General features: G+C 36.0%; 1 protein-coding gene across 1 annotated transcript in view; it reads left to right on the forward strand.

Moving 5' to 3' along the window:
- The window catches only part of CNTNAP4 (contactin associated protein family member 4), a 246,442-nt gene that overhangs the window by 186,151 nt on the left and 45,646 nt on the right, over positions 1-14,645 (forward strand). Inside the window, exons 11-13 of the mRNA XM_074856318.1 lie at positions 568-674; positions 3,287-3,406; positions 7,422-7,619. Of these exons, the coding sequence (XP_074712419.1) occupies positions 568-674; positions 3,287-3,406; positions 7,422-7,619 (425 nt within the window). The remainder of the gene's footprint in view (positions 1-567; positions 675-3,286; positions 3,407-7,421; positions 7,620-14,645) is intronic.

Raw genomic sequence — 14,645 nt, forward strand, 5'->3', positions numbered from 1 at the left:
GTTACTTCCTGTAATGGAACTGACATACTGAATATTTTACTCTGTCTAGAATAGAAAGTAACCATGATTTTAGAATAAGAAATAGCTCTAAAGTACTATGGTCACTTTTATTTGTTATATGATTTTTTTTAAAAATTCTATTATTTTTAGAAGAATAGAAAGAAATCTGTTGTGGTGCCACTTTATTGTGATAAATCTTGTTGAAGAAATCTTATCAGTTACAAAACTTGCCAGTGAATTATCAGCATGTAAATCTTTCATTGGTTTATCAGTCTGTATCGAATTGCAGATAGTTGAATGGTAATATGTAACAATTATGCATCTTACACTTCTGTTCTCACAGGTTTGTTGCATAATTAATTAATTTATTATAGGCAATAGGAATAGTGGCCAAGATGAAGGGAAATTATGTTAATTTTCTAGTAATTAAATTGACATCTTCCCCAATGAGTTTGAAGACTTCCTTCATATTACTATACTTCTTTTTCATGATTTTGTATCCTTTGATAGGTACAAGTGACATGTAAATGAACAGAAAAGACAGTGAAAATGCTCTTTTCATTTTAGGTGTTTGCCTAATTACTGTGAACATGGTGGTGAGTGCTCACAGTCCTGGAACAGCTTCTACTGCAACTGTGCCAACACTGGTTACAAGGGAGCTACTTGCCACTATCGTAAGTCTACGATGTTTTCTGACTATGCTTTTATTTCTGATTGATTTTTTCACTACAAAAAATATACATTTGTATTGATCATTCATATTAGAAGATTTCTTAAGTCATGTAAAAATTCATAAGTTGGCTCAAGGAAAGGCCTTGAGAATTCAAAATATGTAGCAGGAAAAACTCATTAAAAGTTCTAATATTTATCTGTTTCTGTTTCACATTTTTCATAATTTGCATGAGATGGTCAGTAATATACTCTTCCATCCATATAATTCCTCTTGCTGAATCAGCAAATCATTTAGAAATGTGTGTAATTCATCTTTATTCATCACAACAATTATTTTTTTCTGAGACAATAGGACTACATTCATGTGCAAAGGTAATCACATACTAACCCTAAACATGTGTTTATGTAGTTTTCTAAATCAGGGAGTAGATTAAGAGAAATTGAAAGTAACTAATTTCACAGGAGATACTCTACATTTGTACTGTTTTAAGCATGTTCTGGGAAACAGAATAAATCTTTACCCTCATTTTATGCTTCTAATAACTAGAAATCCTTAAGAAACTTTACAGATAATTTTAAAAAATTCCAGACTACCCTAACGATCAGATATAATTCTGGTTTTATAAATTGTTCTTATAAAACCTACACAATCCTTGTGGACAGATTTTATGAAACGAACGTATGTTTACACACATAGGATCTTTTGAGAACTCTGATTTTAGAAGACTGGCTATTAAATCTTGCTTGTACAGACTTAATAACAGTGATGATTTTTCCTGTAATGCCTTAATTGTAAAGAACACAGTGGCATAAATAACAATTTTAAGAAAATGTGTGTAACAAAGAAAGGATGAAAATATACAGATAATTTTGAATACTACAGTGTATAATATAAAACTGTGACAAGCCCAAAATGAAGATGGAGGTGATTATAAATTGAAAAATCATATGCTGAATCAACTGATGATGTCTATAAGGACAGATAGAGGGCACGGTTTCCCAATGATTAGGACTCTGTGAGAAATTTAATACTATGATAAGAGTTATTGAATTCTTATTCATTGTCAAAAATACATATAAAAGCCTTCCAGGACATTTGTTTATGATTAATAAAATGCTGCACCTATGGATATAAAATGGGAGTCTCTTAGTACTTGATTTTAGTGATTTTAATAATTGCTTAAAATCAAGAACCTAGGATAATTTTTGGACATGTTATCACACTACTGTGTCATTTCAAAAGAAAAAATTCCCCTTGATTACTCAAAGAAACATTCTTTTTAATATAAACCTAGAAATAAGTTACTGCTCTTGAAATATTAGTATACAAAATACAATGTTCATAAAACAATCAATGAATAATTGAATCTCTTTTGTCATGTTTAAATTTAACTAAGACTATTTACTCTAAGGAACCATAAAATTCCATTTGAAAATTACATAAATTTTGCATTCTGAATATTTCATAGAGTAATCAATCTGAAGGAACTGTTTATCTTTTTGATAAGTGTTGCCATATAATGTCAGTAACCATGAGAACAAATACAGAGATCACACTCTTCCAAAAACTAGCTTGATTTTAAAAAACAGCTCTTCTTTTGGATTACTGTACTAGTATTCTAAAGCTTTTTTTAAAAAAAAAATAAAATGAGGTTGTAGAGATCAAAATCTTCTAGACATTTAATAATTATTATGGAGCTTTGCTTTTATTTCTATAGCAATCATAACTATTTTTTTTCCCTGAATCTAATGGCTCTTTCTTTTTGACAGTGTTTTCAAGTTTTGGTACTAACTGATAGAGCACACAGTCTAATTTTGAAAAGAAAGACCAGAACAGTATGACTGCTTGATAGCAATATCATGGTTAAAGGAGAAGTTAGGCTAATGTGGTCTAGCTGTGGCATTATCATTAGTGGTTCATGTCTAAGTAGAGAGGTGGACTCATAAGTGCTTTTTCTCAGCTTTTTGATCATAAAGGAGTCATCACAGACTTTTCTTTAGGCCTTGACTGATATAAAGTATACATGACAAGGCACCAAGGTGCTGTCACTTTGTCTTTGCTTATTTAGTTCTTTTACTGCAGTCTCTGAGAAGTCATTTGCCCTTCTGTTTAAAAAGAGAAGAAAACAAGAAGTGTGAAAGGCAAAAAATGCCAGGAGACAATCAGAACACCTAGAAACTGTTTACCTTGTGTTGTATGTAACAACAACAACAACAAAAATCTGATTTGGTTGAGGTAGTTAGTGGTTTTTTTCCTCAAAATCTGATTACCAGTGTCTAAGTAATACCCTTGGCATTCATGTTACTTGGCAGTTTTTACAACCATTTACTCAGCCACATTTCACAGTTTCCTTCCTGAAGTTTCCAGCTTGAAATATGGAAGAAAATGCTTGAATATCCCCTTGTGATGTCCCCAATAAATAAAACCAAATGTGCTTTACAAATCAAATGAAAGTAAGATTCTGCTCATTTCTTTTCTTCTGTATTCTTTAGCAGTGAACACACACAACTTCTTTTCCCCATTGACAGACTCCAAACACTTTTTTTTTTTAATTCCTTGAATAAAATGTAAAATTATGCCATTACATTTGTGATAGAATGTGTTCTTTTACAGCCATCTATGAGCAATCATGTGAAGCCTATAAGCACAGAGGGAACACTTCAGGCTTTTACAATATTGATTCAGATGGAAGTGGCCCCTTGGGACCGTTTCTTGTATACTGTAATATGACAGGTGAGGTGATAAACTTCCTTAACTCACAGCTGGGTCTGTATGCATGCTCATTATATTGAAACATGAGTTATCTAGTAAGAAGCCACTGTAGCTCATAAGTTTAATGTATACATGCACAACAAAATGAAGGTGACTCCTTAGCTCAGAATACTGGGCAAAGAATTAGGCAGAGAAATTAAGATAATAACAGTACTCAGTCTGTGAAGATAATGCTGCATTCCTGTTGTGCTTTGCATAAATGGAATATGTGTTCCATATGGAATCGATGTCATAGTAGTTTATTTTTGGGGAGCTGCTTTGTTTTCATTGAAGTTACAGCGTCTTGAGGACATTAAGGAAATGAGAAATAAGTTATGTTTTATGAAAAAATTACTGAGTTTTCCTAGTAGCCTTCTGAAAAATTGTAATTCAGAACTGGCCTTTGTTATGAGGAATATGACATAAAGCTTCATTTTTCAAACTGCAAGTAGATTTTTTTGAGAATGCAAATACAATGCGAGAGTGGGACTCTTTCAGCCTCACTTTCAGGCACCCTGTCTCCTCTTCTGCACCCAGTTCATTGAGTCTGACCATTTATATCACTAGAAGTTTTAGATATCAGAGTTTATTGTCAGACTGCTTTTTAACAAACCATTTGATGTTGTCTGTGTATGCCTATTAGTATATGTCCTTTCAATGAAGGTTACATTTAAATGGCTTTTTGAAATTTATTATTGCTTTATTTGTGGCTGTTTTCTTTTTACTTAGCCTCTATTTATTTGAATTGCTTTCCAGCCAAAATGATGGAAACACTTTACTGTTTTATGTGACAAAAATATATTTTTACACAGTTATAACTGTTTAAAAGACTACACGAATAACCTATTGTAGAATTTGATTTAGATATGTATATCCTCAACTCCTAAGTGTACAGAACTTGACATAGAAACCTTAATCATAAGCTTTTGATGTTCATTTGTAAACAATTTATGGTCACATCTATTTCTTGAGAAACTGACAGGACTCTGTCTGCCAGTGTCATTGGCTGATTTTCACAGCAGTCTAAAGAATACTTGTTATAGATGTTGAAATAATACAATTCACATCATTTCAATCACTCTGTGCCATTTAACTAGTCTCACCACGTCAGCTCCTGACTTTAACTTCTACAGTGAACTGTGCTAGCTCATGGTGGGCACAGTTCAGATTGGCACAGGCCCTTAAAAAGAAATATCCTAATGTCCTACAAGACTGAAAAAGACCAAAAATCATGGCAGAAAGATGACAACTTTTTTCAGCGGGTATAACTCTCTAAGGTACAGTGTAGTGTCTGATTTATCCTTGTGTGTCCATGAACAGCTGTTACTGTTTTCCTCAGTCACTCTCTATTCACCACATTAAGCAAACCTCACTGATCAGTTCTTCATCTTGAGAAGCAGCCTGACAGGATGAATTTTCTGTATTTGTTTTGTTCCCAGTTTCCTCATGACTGGTATTCCCTTTCCCCACCAGAGGCAGGGAAGGCAGATGTCCACATTTTTTACAGCACTGCCTTGTCTTTGACATTCATGGGGCTCTATTTTTCAGGCAGCTGGGAGGGAAGTGCCTTTCCCTGCTTTTATCTTTGGAGGTCGGTTTCAGAATGAAAAGCCTACAGTCCACACTGCCAGTAAAAAGGACTAAATTTTGCAATGACCTGGTTTTCTTTCTCTTTGTAAATTTGGGGGTGTGACAATGAGTCTGATAGGTGACCTGTTTGTCTTAATTTTTATGTTCAGCATAGCCTTTAGATATATTTTTGTCTGTGTGCATGTGAATGTACAAAAAGAAATCTAAGTTTGTTATATTTCCAGCCATCTGCTTTTTGACATCATGAGCATGTACTTCATAAGATTTTATAATTTGACCAAAAACTGGTAAGCAATGATTAAAAAAAGGTTGCATAAATAAACTCCTTTTAATAAACTATTTTTTGAATAGTCATCTCACCTTGATATTTCCTTTAGGTTTTCTGATGAATACTCGTCCTTTAAGTGACTATGAGTTGTTTTCTCTCTATAAATATCTTGTAATGTCAACCATGTGTGGCCTGTAGGAAACTAATGAAATAAAATACAACTCTGTTAAATAGCTAGAAATACTACTATTAGAAAATCAGAAATGTTATCAGTAATACTACAAGTTAGAAAAAAAGAATTCTCATATCTACTCAAATTACATTGGCCATTAAGATACAAGAATACAATGATTATGAATCTAGACTTGGCTGACCCAGACAGACGTTAACTGAGCGCCTGCTCACCCCTACCTTGAAGTGGGTTTTAGTCATGGGGGTCAGACTGTTAAAGGCTTTGCAAGTGGAAGTTGAAACAGAATAAGCTCAGTGCTTCCTTATTTAGAGGTGGGGGGGCTTGGCAGAAGTACAAATCAGCAGAATCAAATGAGCCTTTATCAGCACCAATATTTAGGGCAATTTATATTTCAAAGAACATGGAGGGACTAATTTCTGTACTCCCAAGCAGAGAGTCTGATACGTTTCCTTGTATGCAGACTGTAGGACACAGGGACCAATGCATTCCTGTGCTATGGTGCCAGCCAGTATCATCTTTCCGAGTCTCAAAGTAAACACATAGTACTTAGTCTATGCCTTCTAGTAGCTTTTAAAGTAATGCCTTTATATAAGTATTGTAACATCCATTTTATCTTTGTGGTTTTGCATTGTAGTAAGATTTTACAATTAAAAACGCTTTCCATAATCACTGTAGGAAGTTAAAAGAAGACTTTTAATGAAAGGATATTTGTGAAGTATCAATATAACTGGAAAGCTATCGAACTGCTTTGTTGTTTAGTGTAAGCAACATGGCTCCAGGTTAGAGAAAGTATTTTAGAGCAGACTGCACATCTTAGCACATGTCTTTTACAAATGTGCAATATATTGTTTATTATTCAACTATGTGAATTATATGTATATTTATATGAAAGTCTTTTCTGTTCTTTTATTGCAAGATCATTACTTCAGAACGTATTTTTCCAGAAATAATGTTTGGAGTACTGAATATTTACTAATGACTCATAGAACAAAAAATCTTGCAGACACAGTTCAACTGCTTCTGGAATAACTATTTTGGCAATATTTTGTATGCCTCCAGTTTACATGAATCATAAGACCTGTCTATGCAATGCAATGAAGTATGTAGCTGCCTTACCCAGCAGTATACAAGCTAAAAGTCAACTTAAGAGCAGTATGTGGTTTTTAGGGAAATGTGGCTCTCAGTTCTGAACTAGTAATTTATCATGTTATAGTACTGAGTCAAGTGGTCATACCATGGTGGTTGCCATAAATTAATATGATGTCAGGTGTTTGGAAGCAACTTCATATTGAACTTTGGAAGCTGTGATTGTTAGTCCTTGACTAAATGCAAGTTTTGAATACTATTTCAAATAAAGACTACTATTTGATTTTAGATGGCTAGAATAACTCACCTTCATGTAACCTGAGTTTTATAGTAAATACAGTATTTGCAAGCTACTTTTGCTTTTTTGCATAACAGAAAAAGGCTGTAGGCCATTTTCTCACACAGAATATACTAATTCAAATTATAGTGTAATATATATATACACATATATATGTATATATGTAGTGTATATATGTAATGTAGTTAGAATTTAAGATAGAATTTAGTGTTATTTTAGAAACAATTTAAGCCTGGGAAAAGTAACAATAGTAAGTATTTCTTTCTATTCGGTGATTGCGATTTACCAGATAAACTATATCGTATTTCAGAGACGATAATCATAACAAGCTGAATACCTGTTATAATCATGGTACAATAATCTACCTATAAATAGAAACAATGACTTATTGTTTGTATTTTTACACAGTGATTTATGTCTCTGTTTCATATGCCCCAAATCACTTTTTGTGATCAAAGAAGTCACTTTAAAGTTTGGCTGACTCCATCATACATTGTCTTTCCATTATCAACTTATGCAACTACTTCTCATTCTTTATTGCTTGTCATATGTGTTTTGAAAGATACAACGTGGACAATTATACAGCATAACAACACCAACCTAACCAGAGTTAAAAGTGCTAATCGAGAGAACCCACACACTGTGTTTTTCAAGTACTCTGCCAGCTTAGACCAGCTTCAGGCTACAATTAACCATGCAGAGCACTGTGAACAGGAGCTTGCTTACCACTGCAAAAAGTCGAGGCTTTTAGATAAGCCAGGTAAGTAAAGCAGACAAATTTTATTATGTTGCATAATGCATTTTATTTTACTGGCTATTAAAGGTATTTATTTCTATCAAGGTTATGGCATTTTGCTACTACAGAATTTGAACTACTTCAAATATCTAGTACTCAGGTTCCTATAAGTTGCCAAGAGATATTTGAACCAGAAAAACACAAATGTCAGTTTATAATGATCTTCGTTCACAGATGAGTGTTCTCAAAGTTGATTTCTCTTATATATCTTTTAAATTAACAGAGATTATTATTAACAGAGTTCCTGTTGATCTGCCTTCCAGGGATTTTGGCATTTTAATCAAGGAATTACTGAGGAAATGTCTCCTTAAAAGAACACAACTTAGTGCATAGATTTCAGCAAAATTTTATTGCTGAATGTTTTTGAACACTTAATGTACATGAGTGCTTGACAAAAAGCATTGATAATATTGAATTTCTACTGTCCAATATAAGCATTCATAAAAAAACCTAATAGTTAAAACATGGATTATTGACAAAAGTATAATTGTTTTAAGAGAAAAATGGAGATCCTCTGATGTACTTAAAGAAAAATTAAGTTATATAGCCTACTTAAATCTTAACTTTCACTGACACAGAGCTGCTCTTAACAGACTTCACCGTGAAAATCTATTGTAAGGACTCCAAATAATGTAGAAGTAAAAGTCTCATTGTTTACTGTCATTCAAAAAACTAAGTGAAATTGTTTGACTTGTCCACCAGAAACTGCTCAAACTAATTTCTTGACATTCTTTCCTACTAAGCAGAGAGCAGACATCTGAGTGCAACAGTCTCTGATTCTGTCTCTAAACTTCCTATATATTCTTTCTCCTTAATTATATCGTGGACATCACTGGACTTCTTAGACTAGAATTCACTCTTGGCAGCATATCTGCTCTAAAATATCTCCACAGCATAAAAGGTGAACCTGCTGTTTAAGATGTCCCACTGAGCCTCCTTTTTACCTATGGACTGCAAATTAAAGTTATAGTTAGATGTTCAAAAGCCTGGTTTACACCAAGCAGGGGGTTTCAGGATTTTTCTCTCTAGGTATTTCATATCCTTTGGCTATCAACTGTCACATAGACTAAGTGAAAACAAAAAAAGCAATAAACCCCACCTTCTCAACTCACCAGTTTCAGCAGACTGATCAATCTGGAAACCATGAAAAAATTTAGGTCAGAGAATAGAGGGAAAGAGCCAGGCAAGCAGGACTTCCTACATTTTTTTTTTTCTTTTTTTGTGATCCAATGAGATTGCACGGAAATACAGGTTTATCTAGAAAGTTAAAAGAGCTCAATCAGTTAATTGCGCTAAGCCATGTAAAATTTAGTTTTGAATGTTAGAGGTAAATAGTCATGGGAAAGTTATTTGTGAGTTCTAGAGATTTTCTAAAACCATTCTTTGTTTAAACACTAACACAAACTGCACCAAATGCAACTTGCCATTCCTCTGAAGAGTGAGCTTTAGTCTGTTCTGAGGTGAGAGAAAGCTAGGATCTGGTAATAGTCAGTCTTGGCTTCTGAAGTGAGGCTGCTTAAAAATGGCAACACTGAGTTTTGTGATATAGGAATGAAATAACAACACTTATTAAAGAGAGTCAGGGTTTATGTTTCCCTCTCTGTTTGAAAGCAAGACGGAGCCACATTTTTGTAACTGTTTAGGGGATGTATTAACTTTACCTTATCTTTTCTAGCATTCTTAATTAAATCACTTCCTTAAAATAAAATTCTGATTTTTACATTCCAGGATTGAGATCTGCTTTTTTTTAGTTCAAGAGTGGTGACCACAGTGGATGACTTAATAAGGACAGATCCTCTTTGACCCATTCAGTCACAGTAACGGTAAAAACAGATAAAGTTCCTGGGAGAAGCAGCAGATGCCCCTTTGTAGATATAGACTGCTCTGTGCTTTTGAAAGGCTAGCTCTCACCTACAAGAAGGGAAAAGGTGGTGGTTTTTTTTTTTTGCAAAATATATGCGCTGATACTTTTTTTCAGGGAACTCTGTGATCAGTGCACCTAGAATATGCACTGAAATAGATGCTGTTTTCAGCATCTGAACAACATCAGCAGAAAGTAATATGAGTTTGTACAGTCTTAGAATCACAGAATCACAAATAACTGAGTGGCAGAGGTTGGAAGGGACATCTAGAAGTCATCTGGTCCAACACCCCTGCTCAAGCAGGGCCAGCTAGAGTCAGTTGCCCAGGAGCATGTCCAGATGGCTTTTAAATGTCTCCAAGGATGGAGACTCCATAATCTCTCTGGGAAACCTGTGGCAGTTACCATCACAGTGAAAAAGTATTTCCTGATGTTCAGGAAGAATGTCCTGTGTATCAGTATGTGCCCACTGCCTCTTGTCCTGTCACTGGACACCACTGGAAAGAGCCTGTCTCAGTTGTCTTTACACCTTCCCTTCAGGTACTTATACACATTGATAAGATCCCCCTGAACCTTTTATTTTCCAGGCTAAACAGTTCCTTCTCTCCCAGCCTTTCATCATAGGAGAGATGCTCAGTCCTTTAATCATCTCTTTGGCCCTTTGTTGGATTCTCGCCAGTATTTCCATTTTTCTTCTGTAATGAGGAGCCTAGAACCGGACACAATTCTCCAAATGTAGCCTCATCTGTGTTGAATGGAGGGGAATGATCACCTCCCTCAACCTGCTGGCAACACCTCAACTTCCTGATGCAGCCCAGGATAACTGTAGCCTTCTTTTCAGCAAGGGCACATTACTGGCTCATGTTCAACCTTGTGTCTACCAGGACCCCCAAACTCTCTTCCATCAAACTGCTTTCAAGCTGGTAACCCCCAGCATATATTGCTGCCTGTGGCTGTTCCTCCCCAGGTGCAGGTATTTTCAATTCCCCTTGTTGCACTTCATGAGTTTCCTCTGGATAGCAGCATGACCCCCTGGAGTATCAGCCACTCCTTCCAAAGTCTTGGTGCATAAAGGCATCCAACATGTTTGATAAGTGGTGAAGAATAGGGTTATATTTACACAGTGATTACCGTAGTGGCTGTAGCTAAAGAAGACCTGGCTGAATCACCTTTAAATTGTGTAGAGCAGATATCGAGCTCAGCAGAGCACTGTAATGCAGTGCTATTTAGAGAATTAGACATCTGTACAGTCTTAGAAGTAGTCAAGCCATCTACTTACTGTTGAACAAAACTGGCAATGCCTAGATAAGCCCTAGTTAAAACTGGAATGCACCTAAACTGACAACAGTGTATTCATAGAATGTTTTGTGTTGGAAGGGACCTTAATGATCATCTAGTTCCAACCCCCCCTGCCCTGGGTAGGAACACTTTCCACTAGATCAGGTTGCTTAAAACCCCACTCAACCTGTCCTTGAACATTTCCAGGGACAGGGCATCCACAACTTCTCTGGTCAACCTGTTCCAGTATCTCACCATGCTCACAGTAAATAATTTCCTCTTATATCCAATCTAAATCTACCCTCTTTCAGTTTAAAACTGTTACCCCTTGTGCCATCACTACGCTGCCTGATAAAGAGTCCATCCCCACCTTTCCTGTAGGTCCCCTTTAAGTACTGGAAGGCTGCTATAAGGTCTCCCTGGAGACTTCTTTTCTCTAGGCTGAATAACCCGAACTTTCTCAGCCTGTCCTTACAAGGGAGGTGCTCCAGCCTCCTGATCATCTTTGTGGTTCTCCTCTGGACCTGCTAAGCTTGTCCCTGTCTTTCTTATGTTGGGGGCCCCAGAGCTGGACACAGTAGTCCAGGTGGAGTCTCACAAGAGCGGAGTAGAGGGGGAGAATTACATCCCTCAAACTGCTAGCCACACTTGTGTTGATGCAGCCCAGGATATGGTTTGCTTTCTGGGCTGGAGTGCACATTGCTGGCTCATATCTTTCCATCTACTACTGCTCACACATTCCTCTCCACAGGGCTGCACTCAGTCCACTCATCACTCAATCCACTCATCACCAGCCTGTATTTGTGCTTGGGATTGCCTCAACCCATGTGCACGACCTTGCACTTGGCCTTGTTAAATTTCATGAGGTTTGCATGGACCCACCTCTCAAGCCTGTCAAGGTCCCTCTGGATGGCATCCCTTCCTTCCAGTGTGTCAACTGCACCACACAGCTTGGTGTCACTGGCAAACTTGTTGAGGGTGCATTCAATCCCATTGTCTGTGTCTCCCACAAAGATGTCAAATAATGTCAGTCCCAACACAAACCCGAGGAACGCCACTCATCACTGCTCTCCACTTGGACGTTGAGCTGTCAACCGCAACACTTTGAGGGCAACCACCCAGTCAATTTCTTATCCACCAAGTGGTCCATCCATCAAATCCATGTCTCTCCAGTTTAGAGACAAGGATTCATGTGGTATGGTGTCAAATGCTTTGCACAAGTCCAGGTAGATGACATCAGTTGCTCTTTCCTTATCCACCAGTGCTTGTAGAAGGCCACCAAATTTGTCAGGCATCATTTTCCCTTAGTGAAGTCATGTTGGCTGTCACTAATCAGCTCCTTATTTTCCATGTGCCCTTACATATTTTCCAGGAAGATCTGCTTCATGATCTTTCTGGGCACAGAGTTGAGACTGACTGTCCTGTAGTTCCCCAGATCCTCTTTGTTTCCCTTTTTTAAAAGTCCAGGTTATGTTAGCTCTTTTTCCAGTCAGTGGGAACTTCACTGGACTGCCACGACTTCTCAAATATGATAGATAGTGGCTTGTCCATCATCTGCCAGTTTCCTCAGGACATGCAGATGCATCTCATCAAATCCCATGGACCTGCGCACCTTCGGATTCCTTAGGTGTTCTCGAACCTGATCTTCTACAATGGGCAGTTCTTCGTTCTTCCAGTCCCCAGTATTATGAATATATGCTAAAATATTTTTAGTCTGGTAAAGATTTTTAGTCTTTGAACACAACAATATATAAGCTTTTTTCTCTGAGGTTATGAGAGTTTTTCAAATATCCTCCAATTTATCATCTTCTTCTTTCTAGAAATATAAATTTAGAACTTGCTAATATTATGGAAAAGGAGAATTCTACCATCTTTTGAAAATTTTAAGGTCATGCCACTCCATGAACTACATCTTTCTTTTATCTCCTGGATAACAGAGAGCTGGGGGGGGAAGAAAAAAAAAAAAAGAGAGAGAGAGAGAGAAATTAAGGATTGTGTCTTGTTTTCATGTCTTTAGTCTTCAAGGTATATCTTTCCATTGAAAAGTATGGAGAGGACAGAACATATTATTTCTTATCTCTGAAGAGTAGTAGTTACAGATTTAAAACTATTACCAAAAAATCTAGTGCTCTGTTTGAGAGCTTTGGAAATATATTTCTCACCTATTTTTATGTGAAACATTTAACTTCCAGCCTGATCCAGCAGATATACATTCTAACTTTTGGTGTCTCAGTGTGACATAGTACCACAAACTTTAGAAAATTCACTGGAAATTTTGGTAAGGACGTTGCAATAATAAGTGTGAATTATAGTTAAATTTTATAGGATGCTCAGCCTATTTAGAAGAACTCAGAGAGCTAAATAAGAATTTTGTTTGGAATACAAATGCTCTAAAAATTTGAGGGAAGTTTAGGAAAGTAAAGGGTACTAATTTGAAATTTTGGACTTGCTGACTTAGTTGCTATTTCCTTTATTCAGCATCTGAAAATAGTCTTCACCAAGTTTTCATCTTTATGATCACCTTTATGTATTCACTTGCTGATTTTTATGCATGTGTTTTTGAATGATTTTATAGTCAGAATTAGAAAACAAAAAGCAATCAATCACACATAGCTAGTAACTGAAGCATACCTGACATTAAAACACAATTCAAATAACATTTTACTGAAATAAATTTGTTCTGTTTCATTTAGTATGAGCACAATGAAATAGCAGAATCTGAAATGCAAATAAGTACATTATCAAATTGCATGCACAATTTAATCCCTCCCACTTCTACTATCTATAATCTCCGCTAGCTATATCTCACAAGTACAGAATTTGGTGATGGTCACATGAAATATTTTTTGGAACACGTAGTAATTCTTAACTGACTGTATTTTAAGAATATATTACATTCAATCAGTCTGAATACCATTTGCAAACAATGTCTTTAAAGAAGTCACCTATTAATACATTTATGTGATTATCATTAAGAAATCTGTAGCCATTTTAATTAATAGCTTTATTTTGCTTAGGCAATATTTTCTGCCAAAGCAGGTATATCAATCAGGGCTAATCAGTATGAACTTGCAGCATTTCAGTAAATACTCTGTCCTCACCCTGCTGTATGAAGAAATAACTGAGACCAGATTTTAAACATACTCCAGTGTCCCTAGAGAAAGACTGGGAATATTAATTCATGACTACAATATAAAGCTAAGGCATGCTGTTGAAACAGCAGAAATATTCTGCTTTTTACAGTCTTAGTTCTTGGAAACTTTTCAAAGTGTTGTCTGATAAATTATTTATAAAATGTCTCTAGGTTTTCTTCCTCCTATGATGGCTTGCAAACACAAATACTGATATTGGACATTGATGACATTATGCAAGTTTGACTTTTCCAGAAACTGCTTGCACTCTTTCTTGGCCTGCTGGGCTGACAGTTGTGTGGTAATGAATGCAGCCAATATGTGTACGATTTGAGATTGTCAGTGTAATGGAGATCTTATCTAACAGTGAGGTTTAATAAGCAGTGGCAGTTGTAAGTAAAGTTGCTACTAGGATAAATTTCAGCTTCTTTGTGGGGCCCTGCTGCTGAAAGCTTGGAGCTCCAACAGCAGCAAAAATAAATACATCTATAAGAAACTCTGTAATTTAACAGTACTTGATTTCTTCTCATGCCTTGACTTTCATGTATTGCATCTATCAACCTTCTTCTCATTTGAGATAGTTTATCTTTATGCTTCGTATCTTTTAGCTATTATCTGTTCTGTATATATTTTCTGTTGCTGTGATTGCTTGGCAGCATCTTTAAACTTAATCTGCAGTACTGTAATATTAAGGAAACATCCATTTTGCTACAAACAATG

Source organism: Strix uralensis, chromosome Z (assembly GCF_047716275.1).
Source record: "Strix uralensis isolate ZFMK-TIS-50842 chromosome Z, bStrUra1, whole genome shotgun sequence".
NCBI classification, from domain to species: Eukaryota; Metazoa; Chordata; class Aves; order Strigiformes; family Strigidae; genus Strix; species Strix uralensis.